The 17,579-nt window shown below is 46.6% G+C and overlaps 1 protein-coding gene across 1 annotated transcript; it reads left to right on the top strand.

Annotated features, from left to right (window-relative positions):
* The first annotated feature begins 551 nt into the window (after window positions 1–551).
* Window positions 552–17,560, top strand: asb2a.1 (ankyrin repeat and SOCS box containing 2a, tandem duplicate 1). Its single transcript, XM_030047761.1, has 9 exons — window positions 552–1,072; window positions 4,201–4,311; window positions 4,704–4,873; window positions 5,629–5,784; window positions 7,552–7,797; window positions 8,532–8,703; window positions 11,314–11,893; window positions 12,994–13,147; window positions 17,412–17,560. Exons 1-9 carry the CDS (start codon window positions 552–554, stop codon window positions 17,558–17,560), a joined length of 2,259 nt encoding a protein of 752 aa, XP_029903621.1.
* The last annotated feature ends 19 nt before the right edge of the window (window positions 17,561–17,579 follow it).

Here is a 17,579-nt window from a genome sequence, read left to right as displayed (position 1 = left end):
ATTTTTAATACCAAACAAAATAGGCGGTAGCCGTGGTAACAGCAACAATAATAATCATCATGAGGATAATAATAGTAATAATAGTAATAATAAAAGTGATAAGACTGACAGTCTGGTTCTGTCAGTTTGACCTCATTCACATAAGAGTCTGACCTGGCAAATCTATTTATACACCTGCAGTGCATGCTGGGAGATACGAGTGAGTGTTGTGTGACAGGACCCTCTGCTGTCAGTGGCTTAAAGGTCAAAGGTCAGTTCTGTAAGAGCGGCTGAATCAGCAGGTTGAAAGCACTTTGCTGTTTCCTCTCATCTCATTAGCAGATCATTTTCTCATAACTGAGTTTTTTTATCCTGATCTCCTCCTGAGCAGCTCCGCCTGCTTCGCTTCGGCTGTTTTCCTTCACAAAGACGACCGACGACTTTTCCGCCTCATTTTTTCTGTATTTCTTGTAAACGTGCGGCCACTTTCACGCTCTTTAATCTCTGCTGCTTTTGTGCTGCAGGTTCGACCGGCAGACCACAGATCAGCTGCTGCTTCTGTCAGATCCGTCATGGCAACAGCCCGAGTCTCCCTGCCTCGTTCTGCCGGTTCTGCCGGTTCTGATGGTCCCGTGACGCCCGGCCTGGACCTGGAGGACTATTCTCTCTACAGTAACCTGTCTGATGATGAGCTGATCCAGCTCGCCATCGAGCGCAGTCTGACCGAAAACCAGGGCTCCGCCCCTCCTGCTGAGCACCTCACAGGCAGCCCGAGAGCGCCCCACCCCCCTGCCGCAAACTACAACTCCCAGAATCCCCCTGCTGCACACTTCAGCTCCCAGAATCCCCCTGCCGCACACTCCAGCTCCCAGAATCCCCCTGCCGCACACTCCAGCTCCCAGAATCCCCCTGCCGCACACTCCAGCTCCCAGAATCCCCCTGCCGCAAACTCCAGCTCCCAGAATCCCCCTGCCGCACACTCCAGCTCCCAGAATCCTCCTGCTGTACACTACAGCTCCCATAATCCTCCTCCAGGCATGAGCAGCTGGCACTTCAGTTCCCACAATCCTCCGAGTGAAAAGCCTCCTGACCTGTAAGTTCTCGCTGTACAAACGTTTCAAACAAACAATCACCTCACGGAAGCGCCGCCATCTCTGTCCAATCAGGTCTTGCACACACACACGTGCACTGCTGCTGTGCGCGCACACACACACACACACACACACACACACCAGGCAGTGAAGCCTCGGTCTTGTTTTGATGTAACGTGAGCTGAGAAACGTCGCCACCCTCCCAAACACACTCACCTCAGAAAACCTCTCCTCAGGGTGTGTGTGTGTGTGTGTGTGTGTGTGTGTGTGTGTTTGGAGGGGGGTCCGAAAGTGTGTGTGTGTGTGTGTGTGTGGAGGGGGGGGGGGGGGGGGGGGCAGAAAGTGTGTATCCTCGGTGTGTGTGTGTGTGTGTGGGGGGTACCCCAGTGTGAACACCAGGTCTCAGGTGTGGGCATTAAGCTGCGGCTGAGCTGGTTCACATGTTGGGGTGTGTGTGTGTGTGTGTGTGTGTGTGTGTGTGTGTGTGTCAGTTTATGGCTGAGGTCATTTGGTTCAGAGGATCTCAGATCAGTTTCTGTCATGTGACCTCACACCTGTCTCTCTGGCTGTCAGCCAATAAACACCAGCCTCACCTGACAGACGGCGGCTGCCGGCCAATAGCGGTGTCCGCTGTCGGGTCTGGAAGGCGGCCCAGTGGAGCAGAAGTGCAGCGAGCCGGTCAGGAAAACATTCCTCCTGAACAGCGAGGCAGCCGGCTGCTGTGCACATTTTATTATCGAGCCTTTACACAGAAACACAACCAGAACAGAACAAACCCAAACCCAAACCTGAACCTGAACCCGAACCCAGGAATACTAACCCGAACCAAAACAGAATAAAACCAAACCCGAATCCGAACCTGAACCTGAACCTGAACCTGAACCTGAACCAAATTAAAAATTAAGAAAACTGAAAATTAAGGAAGTAAAATAATTAGGGCTGTGAAAATAATGTGTAAATTTCAATTAATTAATTATAGAAAAAATAACGCATTAAAAAAATTAACGCAGATTAACTGCGCTTCATTTCCCACTGCTGAAGAAGAAGGAGGAGAAGAAGAAGAAGAAGAAGAAGAAAAAGACGCTGCTTGGCCCCATGAAGGAAAATTTACATTCAAAAAACGCTCCAACTGTTGGTAGAAGCACCGCTCTGAGAAATTTCTGTAGCGAGGACTTTTCGTACCATCGCAGTTCTTCAAGCCTGAAATGTCACCTGAACGCAAAGCGAGGTCAGAGGTCAGAGGTCGGAGCTAGCACAGCACCTGATGCTAGCACTAGTAGCAGCTAACTACTTACCAACTTTCACGCAGACAAATAAGAAATGTCTGTCCTATTTTGGACGTTTAAACAATAATTTTGTCACAGGCTATACCAGTGGTTCCCAACCCAGTCCTCAAGTACCTGCTGTCCTGGAGGTCTTTGTTTCAGCTCTACTCTTTCACACCTGATCCAATTAAGGCCCTTGCACCTTCATGCACACCCTCTTCAAGTAGATCTGTTTCAGCCAATCAGCATGAAGCCCTTAAATGGATCAGGTGTGAAAGAGTAGAGCTGAAACAAAAACCTCCAGGACAGGGGGGCCTTGAGGACTGGGTTGGGAACCACTGGGCTATACGACTAGTCTAAAAATGAATGAAACACAGAAAACAGCTGCATTTCCATCTAAGGCCAAAGCTCACTGAATCAAAGATCGTTATGCAAAGATTCATGAGGAAATGATCAAGTTACAACAAAATGAGGCTTCATTCCCAAAATGTGAACAGAATGGGCAGCCTGCTCAGAGGTTAGTAGTGAAATGAGGCCATAACACATATCACATAAAATAAACAGGCTTCATTCACAAAATGTGAACAGTGATATGCACTGACGGTAACACTGCAAAGATTCATTATTTGTTTAAGGGGCTTTCACATAGCGTGCGGTTTGGGCCGCGCTCTGAGCTGTAGCAGCGCGTGTTTCGTGCACATATTTGGTATTTAATTGCAGATAAAAAAAAAAATCTCGCCTACAGTGGAAAACAAAAACATAATATATCTCTGCCAGTTTTTAAACAATTTGGTTTTCCCAAATTGGGCCAGACTCTCAAAAATAAGGGACAAAGTGCGTCCCTTATTGGTTCAATATGAGACGTGTGTTTTGGCTGCCAAACACGGGACGATCCCGTATTTCAAGGGACGGTTGAAACCCCAGTCCAGGCACAAGCTGAGTAAGTCTACCTGCGACCGATTAACTAACTCTGGCAAAACGGATGGCAATGGACTGCAGGCCAGTTTCTGTGGTAGAGGCCGGGGGTTAGCGGAGGCTTTACAGACAGCATCCTCTGACACAACTTAGAGCCGTTTCACTTTAAAGTTATACAGTTTATTACTGACTGATTCCATCCATCCAGAGGAATTTAAATATTTTAATGTCATTCACAGCAAAAAAATTATATATGTGATTAATTTAGATTAATTAATCACAGATTATGTAATTAATTAGAGTAATTTTTTAAATTGCTTAACAACCCTAAAAATAATACAAAGTGAAGTCAGTTTTTAAACTAGAATACTGCACCGATATGACCAGTCATTCAATCACAGTGCTCTGTTTTCTGATTGTTAATGTCCATGTTTAGTTATTATTTTAAAAAAAAATCAAAATGCAAAGTTACAAACAAAACAAAACAAAATTACTCTTTATGTGTTTACTGTCACAAATAGATTTTCAGTTTTTCTCTTTTTTTCAAATTTGTTTTCTTTGACTCTCAAGAGAAATTTTGGATATCTTGGATAATATCTAGCGGCCCCTGGTTTGCGGTTTGTTCCAGCAGCCATTTCGTCCTGTATCGGTCTCTTCTTCAACATACATTATATCACATATTAATTATATGTATCTGATGAATGAATGAACCTGAAATAGCAGCAAGAAGAAATTCCCAAAAAGCCAATAGGAGAAAAATGTTAAATTCTTCCAACAGAGTTCCTCCATATGTTTGACTGTGTAGAAGTAAATTACTGGGGGTCATTTCTGCTTTTTGGAGCGTGACAGCAGATACATGCTGCCTCAGCTGTAAAGCAGTTCATGGTGCATGTGGGTTGATTTGGTGAAGACGGACAGATCTGACTGACGTCTTGCTGTTTCTCTGACAGGAAGGACTTCAAAGGGACGGTCAGTCGCTTCATGACTGGTTATGGGAAACGCATGGTGGCGTATCGCAGCGTCGACGGGACTCTGGTCCACATCTGCCCAGAAACTGAAGAGTAAGGCCAAATCTGCGCTGCTGCACAGAAATCCCATTGAATTGTTGCACCAACAACGATTTGTCTTGCTTTTGTTTTTGTTTTTAAAGTCTGCAGTCCACATCAAAACACGGAAAACACTTCAGTTTCTTTAACAGGCATGTGAGAACAACACTTGCATTTGTTCTCCTGTCATGTAGTTGGTTGGTTCGGACGTTACACACACTAACTTTGGCTCTTGACCTCTCCAGATTTGTGTGTACGTTCTTGTTAGATCAGTTACACATGACATAAAGCCAGAGCAGTTCTAGTCAGACCTTCCAAAACTCCAGCTTCCCAGTGGCTGAACAAAAGATTCAAAGCACTCACATAACACATGGCAAGACAGGTGGCTGATGGGTATTTTCCCGCAGGAAGGAGGAGCCTCTGTTCGAGGCAATAAAGTCGGGCGATGCCAGCAGGGTGAAGGCCCTGGCCGGCCTGACCAGCACCAACCTGATGATGCCCAGCAAACCCGGCTGGCTGGCACTGCACCAGGCCGCCTTCTACGGCCAGGAGGCCTGCCTGCGTGTCCTGCTGGCAGGTAACAGTCCCTTGGCCCCGCCCATCACAGTAACACCTGAACACACGAAAACACAGGAAGAAGCACACCTGAGACACGCCCAGGGTGATCTGATCTGCTGGTTACACAGGGCAACCTTAGGAAGACTGACTCACCCTCCTTTAACCCGACACACTGCACTTCCTGTTGGGATCCCCACTCTTGTGTGTGTGTGTGTGTGTGTGTGTGTGTGTGTGTGTGTGTGTGTGAGACAGAGAATTGCAGAAGGGATTTTTTTCAATCTCTTGTTCCCCAAACAAGGAACTGGAATGTCCGCCCTTACAAACCACATCTGGACTAGAATTCTCAAAGAACCCACACAAGACGCAGCTGTGCTTTTTGGGTTCCGTCAGGTACATGAACTCTACTCCAGAGGGTTCTGTTTCATTAGAGAACTCTACTCCAGAGGGTTCTGTTTCATTAGAGAACTGTAGAGGACTCCAGAGGGTCCCGTCGGGTCTGTTAGGGTTTGAGAACTGTACTCAGGAGGGTTCTGTCAGGAACACATCATGACCTGACTGCAGTACTGCGCAGACAGACAGACGGTCACATCTTCACAGCACAGCTCACTGGGATCAGTGGGATTGGGATTGGGATTACAGTTGAATGTGAATGCAGGCACTGGAGATGCAGATTAAATCCAGGTCTACACGTAATCCAGCAAAAGGATACGTGTGGATGCGCGTCGGCTCCAGGTGATCTAACCGCGGGTGTGTTTTGTTTGATGGATGTTCCAGCCAAACCGGGGATGATCAATAAGAAAACCGGGAAGGACCAGACGGCGCTGCTCATCGCCGTCAGCAGGGATCACGTGGGCTGCGCCACCGCGCTGCTGCAGGACGGCGCTGACCCCGACCTGATGAACAAAGACGGCGAGACGCCGCTGTACAAAGGTAACCCTAACCAGCTGTTAGCTCCGCCCACTAACGCCCTGCCAGGAACACTGTGAAACACCACTGACCGAGCAGAACACTACAGAACCCCACAGAACACAGCAGAACAAAACTGAAAACAACAGAACACAAGAAAACAGAACAGAACTCGCAGCTGCACTCTGGTTCTGAAGGTTCTCTAGTGTGTTCACCACATTACTGGTGTTTGGGAATTTAAAAAAACCCTTGCAGACGTTTTTCTTGGGTGGGTTAGTGTTGGCCAGAGAGGAGGGGGTGATGACTGATGGGACGTTCCTGTGCTGAGTTCTAGAGGTCTAACGGGTTTTATGTTCCCTGCTGCCTGAAGCATCCCGGTCAGCTCGTCCATCTTCCTGTCCTCACCAGGTCGAGATGTTAAAAACCAGGAGTGTCTGCCTGAGACCGAGCCCTAACCCCCAGGTTCCCCTTACCCTGGCCCAGACCTGGACCCAGACCCAGACCCGGACCCTGTCCCTGTCCCTGTCCCTGTCCCTAAACCTGACCCAGACCTGGACCCAGACACGGACCTGGACCCTGACCCTGACCCTGACCCGGACCCAGACCCTAAACCCGACCCTAACACGGACATGGACCCGGACCCGGACCCGGACCCTGACCCTGACCCAGACCCGGACCCGGATCCGGATCCTGACCCTAACACAGACACGGACCCTGACCCGGACCCTGACCCTGACCCAGACCCGGACCCGGATCCGGATCCTGACCCTAACACAGACACGGACCCTGACCCTGACATGGACCCTGACCCTGACCCGGACCCGGACCCGGACCCGGACCCGAACTCTAAACCTGACCCTGACATGGACCCTGACCCGGACCCGGACCCTGACCCTAACACAGACACAGACCCTGACCCTGACATGGACCCTGACCCGGACCCAGACCTGGACCCGGACCCTGACCCTAACACAGACACAGACCCTGACCCTGACATGGACCCTGACCCTGACCCGGACCCGGACCCGGACCCTGACCCTAACACAGACACGGACCCTGACCCTGACATGGACCCTGACCCGGACCCGGACCCGGACCCGGACCCTGACCCTAACACAGACACGGACCCTGACCCTGACATGGACCCTGACCCGGACCCGGACCCGGACCCGGACCCAGACCCGGACCCTGACCCGAACTCTAAACCTGACCCTGACCCTGACCCTGACCCTGACCCTGACCCGTCCCCAGCTGGTGTCCTTACAAAGTCAACATTGTCCATGAAATTCATTTTGTCGTGTGTGTGTGTGTGTGTGTGTGTGTGTCTGTGTGTGTGTGTTCCCGGTTTGGTTGGGTTTCATTTTGGATTTTGTTGCTTCTTGTCATATTTGACATGTGGGAGCAGATTTGCTTGTTCAGCTACTGATCCTGTTGGAGTAGAACTGACCGGCACCTTTTCCTCACAATTCCTGAGAGTCCATGGAGCTCCGGCCGCAGGACAAAACGTTCCTCCGGTTACCAGCTGGAAGAAATCTGGCACATGTGTGAAAGTGGTAAAATGACATGTCATGTTATAACCAAACTCTGATCCCGGATCTGTCTTTACTTCCCCGCGGAACTGAACTGTGTTAAAGCCAGTCACAAATGAACCGACAGGGTGGTTTACATAATCCCTGGCAAAGCATTAGCATGGCTAGGCAAATAACAGGCTAGCTGTTAGCATGTCCTGACATCCAGCTCCCATGATACAGTGTGTGCTGAGTGTGTAACTGGCCTGCTGGTTGTGTGCAGCATGTGAGCGGGACAATCCGGAGATGGTGGCCCTGCTGCTGAACCACGGAGCCGCCGTGAACATGCACTGCGTCCTGGGCTGGACAGCGCTGCAGGAGGCCGTGTGCCGCAACAACATCGAGATCTGTGAGATGCTGGTGAGGGCCGGTGCCAAGCTAAGTCTCGCCAACAATTATGGAATCATGCCGCTGTTCACTGCAGCTCAGAGCGGCCAGCTGGAGGCGCTGCGCTTCCTCCTCAAACATGGTAGGTGGGATTGATAATCCATCGTGTCTAAAGATAATCTAAGTTATAGCAGTAATATTAATATTTCTAACAAAATAATAAAATTGTATAGCACCTTTTAAAATGTGGTGACAAATGAAAGAAAGTGGAAACACTTTGAAAAATGGAAAAGTAGCATCAAAACTTAGACGCAGTGCAGGATGGGTAATGAAGAACATATGAAGGCTATAAATAAACATGCAGATGTGTGTGTTGCTCTTCCTCAGGCAGCAGGATGTGTCTCCAGAAGCAGCAGGTGAAAGGAAGGCTGCCTTTGACTTGCTGTTAGTGAAGTGCTTTACACAAATATCTGGTCGAGCCGGTTCCTGGAGTCCTTGCAGCAACGTGGGCTCGATTGGGTCTGGGCTCTCCTCTGAACCTAAATCACACAAAGCACAAACTCCCCCAAAATATCTTTAAAAAAAATCAAGTCTGATTGGCACAAAACAACAAACCCAGAGGCTGCAAAATAGGAGCATAACTGAAAATCAAATATCTGACATTCTGAAGAAAGATCTGAGGTGTCCCGGTTCCTGAACTCATTGTCTTGGACCAAAGATCTGTGTTCGGATGAGCCAATCTATAGCAGCATGTTGTAAGAGGAAATTTAAGACAAAAACACCAGCCATATGTCCTCAGGCAGTGAGCACTAACAGTGAAGTGCTGATGAAGCAGCTGATGATGATGATGACTCTGGATATGTCTCTGTGCTGCAGGTGCAGACATTAACAGCCAGGCCACCGACGGGGCCACAGCTCTCTATGAAGCTACTAAAAATGGACACGTGGAGATCGTGGAGTTCCTTCTCTCCCAGAACGCCGACGCCAACAAACCTGGCAAGACGGGATTATTGCCACTTCACATCGCCGCCCAGCGAGGAACTGATATGTAGGTCACAGCTTCATTTCCCTTCACATGGCAGCCAGTCAAAGAGCACAGGTGTCGGAATGTCTGCCAGGACTCAGACGCTCCGCTGTAGATGTTTGTGCTGGAGATAAACAGCAGCTGTTCTCACCTTCTTACCTGAGGTGGAACCTAAATTTCACATAAGGAGCTCAGTAGCTTCTAGTTGTTGATTGACTGATGGATTTGCTAGCAATTGATTATGCTGCAAATCAGTTAAATTTCTGTCTTAATTACCCACCAACTGCGTTCATTTGCCTCAGGTGTTCTGGAGATGTTTCGACACCTTGCAGGTGGTTGAGGGTTCCTGACCCCGACCCTGTCTGCACCACCCACTTTTTTTTTTCCAAAGATGGTGACTGTCTGTTTTACTTGTGTATTTGCTGTATGTGGATTAGAGACACATCTACCTAAATTAATCCAATCAAAACAGTAAACAGGAAGTAAGACTGAACCAGTTATTTTCAAACATAATGACACATTGATCTTTGTATTGTATGTAGCTAACTGTATTTTCATAGTTTTTATCAAATGTATTTTATTTATCAAATGATTTTTTTCTGAAAAGAGGTGTTGACCAAAATAATATAATTTGGCAGAATTATATAATAATCCAAATTGATGGCTTGATTGTTCTACTGTTTTTGAATTTAAATAAAAGTAGCCTTCCTCATGCTGTCGCTCTTGCAGCAGAGGAGGCAGAAGTGAGGACGAGTCGCTGTAAACTGATCCGGGTCAAGCAGCTTCTGTAAACGATGTGTTTACCCGTCAGCTTGTGTGTTGACTTTCTGTTGTGGTACAAATCCATGATGTTGATTGGTCAGTTCTGACGTCTGCACAGCTGCAGCGACTCTGTGTGAAGAACTGATGTGTGTGATGATGGTTTCCAGGAAATCTCTGCTGAGATATGAGTCCTACAGCTATGACAAGTCGGTTCAGTAAGTTAGTGTGGCTCTCTGCACCGAGCAGCACTTTAATGCTGGAGACGTTCTGCTTAACACACAAACCTAACCTCTGCCTCTGACTCCAGTCATTTAACAAGTTCCCATGATCCTCTTTGAATATTTCAGTAATGCTTCAGCAGCCGCTTCGTCCGCTCAGCGTTTTCACACAAACCTGTGGATGTTGAACGGATGGAGTCCATAATCACAGTTTTTCTTTTCTAAAAATGCAGAGAAGCTTCAGCGTTTATTTATTTAATTTTATTTTATTTTACTTATGTTTAAGTTTTACATCCCCTGCTGGTGGCTGTAAGGCTTATGGCTTCTCGATTCTTATGCACGTGCTATATGTTTGATATCTGTGTTTTCTGTATGAACAAACCCATTTAATGCCTACAAACTACATGAACATTTCAATTAAAGAAAAAAAAAGCCATTAAAGATGGTGGAGTCTGAATTATGTTTGGATGCTGGGCAGTAATTATATCTCAATATAACATCTTAATGAGCATTCAGATAAATACAGTTACAGATATCAAATGACCAGAGTGGCAAACAGCCAATCAAATCAAATCAAATCAAACCAAACCAAACCAAATCAAATCAAACCAAATCAAATCAAATCAAATCAAATCAAATCAGATCAGATCAGATCAGATCAGATCAGATCAAATCAAATCAAATCAAACAAAACCAAATCAGATCAAATCAAATCAAATCAAATCAAATCAAATCAAATCAAATCAAATCAAATCAAATCAAATCAAATCAAATCAAATCAAACCAAATCAAATCAAATCGAATTAATTCAAATCAAATGAAATGATTTGTAACAGCCCCCTTTCAACTGAGGGTTGCCAGCTTTCTTCATAGTGCATTCAAGTGCGTGTGTGTGTGTGTGTGTGTGTGTATGTGTGTGTGTGTGTGCGTGCGTGTGTGCGTGCGTGCGTGCGTGCGTGCGTGCGTGCGTGCGTGTGTGTGTGTGTGCATGCATGCGTGTGTGTGTGTGCGCGCGTGTGTTCACATGTACACAGTGAGTATGGGTAGGGATTTGAGGTGTGATGTTATTAAGGCTGAATAATTAAAGGAAATATCAAAATCACAATATGGCCGACTGCAGTGTCACAGGAGCTGCAGTTTAAAGGTAAAATGTAATAAAACCTTGTTGTAAATAAAGTTTTATGGTGCAACAGAGATGACCTGGACTACAAATAGGTTTTTTTTCCAGATGTAGAGTAGAAAGAATTTTATTGTCCCTGAGGGAAGTTTGTCTTCTCTGTTGCTTCACACATAAAAGGGTCAGGAACATAAGGAGCATTTGGCAGGAACATCAGAACATCAGAACATCAGAACATCTGCAAAACACAGAGACATGAACACTGACACGGTGGCCTAAAGAGAAACTGCAACAGGTACAAATTCTTACAGTTTCTCTTTAAGGATGTAAGAAAACATCACACCATCATTATTTTAATAGATTTGTCTGTTAAAATAAGAATTACAGTCCAAAATGATGATTCCTCTGCGGATCATGAATCAGATCCCAGGCAGCAGATCTGACGGCGTGTCGGACGGTTCAGGCAGTTTGCAGGCAGAATCAGCTCGATGTTGGTGCTTCATTATGGAGTTTGATGTTGGCATGTTTCCGTTTCAGAATCGTGTCTCTTCTGATCCCGGCGACCAGCAAGGCCCGGGTCAGGCGGAGCGGCATCAGCCCCCTCCACCTGGCTGCCGAGCACAACCGGGACGAGGTGCTGGAGGTTCTGATTGAGGCGGGTTTCGACATCAACGCCAAGCTATCCGAGCAGCGCTCCATGATGTATGAAGACCGCAGGAGCACGGCGCTCTACTTTGCCGTCTTCAACAACAACATTGAAGCCGCCAGGATGCTGCTGGAGGCCGGCGCCGACCCCAACCTGGACATCTTCAACCCGCTGCTGGTGGCGGTGAGGCAGGGCTGCATCGAGACCGTCACCCTGCTGGTGGAGCACGGCGCCAACGTCAACGCCTACATCCCCACCTATCCCGCCACCTTCCCGGCCACCATGATGTTCTGCATGAAGTACCTGAGCATGCTCAAGTACCTGCTGGACAACGGCTGCGACGCCCTGTCCTGCTTCACCTGCAGGTACGGCAGCGGCCCGCACCCACCCGTCAAAAGCAGCCGCTCGGGGAGGCAGGACCTGCGCTACACAGAGAGAGGCCTGATAGAATCCACCGGCGACAGCATTCAGGTGCTGTGTGTGTGTGTGTGTGTGTGTGTGTGTGTGTACCAGGTATTACAAATGTTCTCTCCTCAGTGAAAAAGGTGAGCTAACTTCAGTGTTAAGGTTAGGGTTAGTTTCCAGGAAATTAATGTAAGTCAATGTAATGTCCTTTGAAGTGATGGACACGACTTTGTTTGTGTGTGTGTGTGTGTGTGTGTGCGTGTGTGTTAAAGTCACAGAAACCTCCTGCCTTACACCTAAAGACAGGAAGAGTCAAACATGTTCCCCAGTTTCATGATCACAGAATCACCACAGTAACAAGAGCCATCCTAACTGAGGACAGGACTCGTATGTTACAGCAGCTCCCAACTCCCCAAAATCTTTAAAAACAAAAAATGTGTGAAGCCGTCTTGACCGTTTCGCTTTTTCACCAGGTGGCACTAGCTAACCTGTTGAATCCACTTTTAAACAACCAATTAAATGTGAAAGGTTCATGGGATGCTGAACCATGTGTCACCGTTTGATGACAAAACACTCATTAGTACATAGAGACGCCCCCGCGGTGTGATTTCCTAACGTGAGACAGAATAAAGATGAGACAGGTTCCACAAGTCAGCCAGGACAGAACTGAGGCTGAGTATTCAGTCCTGGTTCCTCTGCAGGTTCCAGAACGTTCCTCTGCTCTCCTCCCAGAGCGAGCAGTGGGCTTTCAGAGCTGCCACATCACTCCTCCTCCCTTTCCTCCATTCATTCCACTACGATATGAACATGAACTTTCAGAGCCTTCACACTTTCTTCACTCCAGTTTTCCATCAGCCCAATAAAGTCCTCCACATGAGTTTTCCTAAAAGCAGCAGCACTGTTGGCTTTTCAGGACTTTTTCACACTGAAACGCTCCCTCCTCCTCCTCCTCCTCCTCCCCCTCCTCCTCCTCCTCCTCCTCTTCCTCCTCCTCCTCCTCCTCCAGGGAAAATAGTCAGCAGGGAAACGTTTTGCTTTCCACAGCCAATCATCAGCTGTGTGGTTTCTGAATGGCCACACCCTGATGCAGATTGCAGTAAACCCTCAGGACGTCTCTGCTGTACGGCCTGAAACTGTCTCACCTCTGATCTCCTGTGTGTTGACAGTTCTGTGACGTGATCTCCACGCCCAGTATCTGTCGGTGGGCGGGGCCAATCATCGACGTCCTGCTGGACTACGTTGGTCATGTGAAGCTGTGCTCCAGGCTGCTGGAGCACCTGGAGAGCTACCCTGACTGGCACGACATCAAGGACAAAGCAGGTGAGTCTGCTCTGACATCATCATCATCATCATCACACTTACCACATCTCATGGTTTTGTTAACTGGCCTGCTTTATTCATCAATAAAGCTCATTTTGACATCTTCTAGGGTGAGCAGGGTGTTTCCTAAAAATAAATGAAGACCTGGGCCCATAACGAGGTGGGGCTCGTGACAAGTCAGGGTTCATAACGAGGTGGGGCTTGTGATGAGGTGGGGTAATAAGGCGCGTGGTTAAACTGCCAGAAAAACAGAAAGCATCTGTAATTTAACGATGCTTTTGATCGTTTGGCAGCAAGGCTTTTATTTTGTGTGAAACCATAACCAACAACCCAGCAGGAAGACAAAGAATGTAAAACAATTAGCAATGAGCAATACACACACACAACAAAACAAACTGAGCAACAATGAACGGGCCCCAAGGCATGCTGGGAAACTCCGCCCACCTCGCCCAACATGATATAAACTTGAATTTCCTGAACGTCATTGGAGCCGGGGTGTAATAAACAGAAGTATAGTTTTCTTGTCTTGATTTATTTATTTTGGAATTTATTTATTTTCAATTCCCCCACCAATGAAATTCAAGTTCTGAACCTTGTTTACATGTTCATGTGATGTTTTTCTTGAAGATACACTTGAAGATATCTAATAATAATAATAATAATAATAATAATGCTAGTCTTTATGTAGCACTTTTCCAAAAACAAGGTTTACAAGGTGCTTTACAGGATAAAACATCAAAATAACAGGTGGCGTTAAAGTGTTAATCATAAAACCTTAAGAATAAGAGTTTAGAAAACCTGTGTCAGATTCTTCCTCCGGATGCTACCGGAGGAAGAAGAAATCTTCCTGCGGTAGCAGAATGTCATTATGTTGACAAAGTTTTCAGTCTTTTTAAAAACATGTTTTTAGATGTCTTAAGTAGAGTGGCTCCTATCAAAACAGTTAGAACCAAACAGAGATCTAAAAAATGGATAAATGATGATACTAATGGTCATCAGGGTATGAAACACTACTTGTGTAGAATTTAAGTGATGCAAAGACCAGGCATGTTTTCAAAAGTTTAAGAGGTTGAGGACTGAAGCAAACAGAATGGTCACTCAGGTTAGGAAAGACTTTTTTGAGTGACGAAGTCTTGTAGAAAACAGCCAAGGAAGCTTTGGAAACCAGAGGACGGTTAGACCAGTATCTGTGTTTCCAACAATCGGGACAACTCCTGCTGAAGGAGTAAAAGTTTAAAATCAAAAGCTATCATCAGGCTGAACATTCACAGAAACAGCACTTCTGACAACAAGGAAGTGGCTGATCACAGAATAATTTGAATTCACATTTTGCTGCCATTGCTAACAAACTTCCACAGCTGTCAGGTATTCCTGCTGAAAAACACTCTCCATGTGAGAGCTGCTCCCAGAAAACACAATCAAGCCTAATGCCTTCGCGTTCTCCAAGGCTTCTGATGCCACTCTTTTAAGAATGCTTTGTGATTTGAATCATACTAAAGGCACTGGCTCAGATCACTTAATGGCAAGATATTTAAAGAAGCTCCCTCTGTTGCTCATATCATCAATAATAGTCAGGGAGAGTAATTCCCCTAAATAAAAGGGAGGGAAATGTGACCAAAGCAACTGTGGAGCAGTATCCATTCACTTTGCTCTCTCAAAGATAATCAAAAGAATTACAGAGGAACAGATAAATGAATGTAGAATTCAAACTGTCACCTTTTATATGAGCTGCTATCAGGTTTTAGAAAAGCCCTGATACTGAATCATGGCTGCTGTATCTACCAGACCTTATCAGAGGAGAAGAGAAGCTTTGTGGTGTGCACATGATGATGATGACAATGATGATGATGATGATGATGATGATGAGTACTTCATTAATCCTTCACAGGAAATTACATTGTCTTAGCAACTATCTCAACACACATTCATACACAAATTAAATTAAAAAACAATCTAAGAACATACATGCAGACCGTTAAACAAAAGTGCTTATGCATTGAAGACCTAGTCCAAGTCCAAGTGCTCATTAAAAAGTTGAATTGCAGCAGGGAGAAAAGACCTCCTGCAGCGTTCCAACTTGCACTTCAATCAGTCTGTCACTGAAGGTGCTCCTTCTGATCACCCCAAGCATGGAGTGGGTGGGAGGTATTATTCAATACTGCCCTCGGCTTGGACAGCATCCTTCCCTCTGCCACCTGCTGGGCAGTGTCCAGTTCAGTGTTGACATCAGAGCTGGCCTTTTTGATGAATTTATTTACTCTGTTCTTGTTCGCTGTGTGTGCCCCCTCTCCCCAGCACGCCACAGCAAAGAATAGAGCACTGGCCACCACAGAGTGATAGACACTGTGCAGTAGGGGCTGGCAGATGTTAAAAGACCTCAATGTCCTTAAGAAGTAGAGTCGCCTTTGCCCCTTTTTGCACACCGTCTCTGCATGGATCCTCCAGTCCAACACATGAGTTTGATTCAGGAGAGCATTTTATGAATGAAATTAAGAGCCATGTACATGAAGATAAAACTGTGGTTGAGAACACTCAGTGAGGAACTTCAGTCATCAGATAATAAATTATCCCTACACCTGGGAAAAACTCAAGCCATTCTATTTGGTTTTCAAATAAAATGAGCAAAGTCACCAGGCTTTAGGGTCAAATTGTTGATTTCTATATAAGTGCACAAGACAAGCAAAATTATCTTGGCTACATTTAGGTCAGGTGAAGATATGGCTTTAACAGCCCTCACCAAGAGAGACTCAGCTCCTAACTCCAGCTGGAGCCCTAGTTCAACATTATTTTGATTACGCTGCCATCTACTGGCACACAGGAATATCATAACACCTTGAAAACAAACTACAAAAGGCTCAAAATAAATGGAAATGGTTCTATTACAGACATCTTAATCCTGCACATTTTAAAAAACTCAACTTGATGACTGGAGGAAAGGACTATTTATATTAAGATACTGCTTACCTACAAACTTATTAAAAATGTGGTACCAAAGTAGTTCATTAATTAACTTTAATTACGAAGAGACAGTCAGAGCTGCTTCACAGGAGGCAGCTGGACAGAATTCATACCTTATTGATTCAGTCATGTAACGGGTAAAATGGAATAAAAGGTTAAAGTCTGTTTAAAGAAACAATCACAAAGTTCCATGCAGCAAATTCAGTTTAAATTTAGAATTTGTGATGGAGGTTACAGGAGCTGCTGCTGTGATCTCAGGTTGCTTCATGTGTCAAACGACACATGAGGTGGGGGTGTACTATTTACCTGTTTTTAATGAAGGCAAAATTTAAAGCCACATTTAAGCTGTTTTAAGGCATTAAGGGACATTAAGGAAAAAACTCAACTCAATACTGAATATTGATTAACAGGGATAACTTTTAAGTACTTGTGAGGCTGCATTCAGTTGGGTCAGGGGTTAAGACCTTTGTCAGGGTCAGGGTCAAGGGTAAGGCCCAGGGTCAGGGTCAGGGGTCAGGGGTAAGAACTGAGGTCAGGTCAGAGTCAGGGTCAGGGGTAAGGCCCAGGGTCAGGGTCAGGGGTCAGGGGTAAGAACTGGGGTCGGGTCAGGGTCAGGTGTCAGGGGTAAGGCCCGGGGTCAGGGGCAGGGGTCAGGGGTAAGGACTGGGGTTGGGTCAGGGGTAAGGACTGGGGTTGGGTCAGGGGTCAGGGTCAGGTGTAAGGCCCGGGGTCAGGGGTAAGGACTGGGGTCAGGTCAGGGTCAGTGGTAAGGCCCGGGGTCAGGGACAGGGGTCAGGTGTAAGGACTGGGGTCAGGGGTCTTGGTAAGGACTGGGGTTGGGTCAGGGGTCAGGGGTAAGGCCCGGTGTCAAGGTCAGGATCAGGAGTAAGGACTGGGGTCGGGTCAGGGTTGGGGTCAGGGGTAAGGACTGGGGTCACGTCAGGGTCAGGGGTAATGACTGGGGTCGGATCAGCGTCAGGGGTAACGATGGTATTGATGAGAATTGATCCGAGGGAGGTGATTGACAGCTTGTCATGAGGTTCAGTTAAGTTGTGTAGCTGTGCTCTGTGTTTTTGGTCAGCTGTGGTTAGGCTTAGGGTTAGCCAGCTGTGGTTAGGATTAACCAGTTGTGGTACATAATCCCTGCGAGTGGAACAGATCTTCCAGTTTGACCCATCAGCTCCTCCCTGTGGAGAGAATGAGCACTGCACCACCACTGTTCTTTTGAACCATTTTTGGATATTTATTGAAAATCTTTGTCACATTTAGGGATGTTTAATAGTTTGGTTCCCATCATGTCTTGCAGCTCCGCCGCGGTCGCTGATGCAGTTGTGCAGGCTGAAGATCCACCAGCTGCTGGGAGTCCAGCGTCTCAAACATCTGCACACCTTGCCGCTTCCTGGAGGCCTGATCCGGTTCCTCCAACACAACGAAGGCTCTGTGGACTTGTGCTGAGTTCTCCTGAGATCCACCA

This window comes from Myripristis murdjan, chromosome 24, assembly GCF_902150065.1.
Source record: "Myripristis murdjan chromosome 24, fMyrMur1.1, whole genome shotgun sequence".
Classification (NCBI taxonomy): Eukaryota; Metazoa; Chordata; class Actinopteri; order Holocentriformes; family Holocentridae; genus Myripristis; species Myripristis murdjan.
Note: the sequence above shows the minus strand (reverse complement) of the source record. Positions and strands in the feature narration are given on the sequence as shown.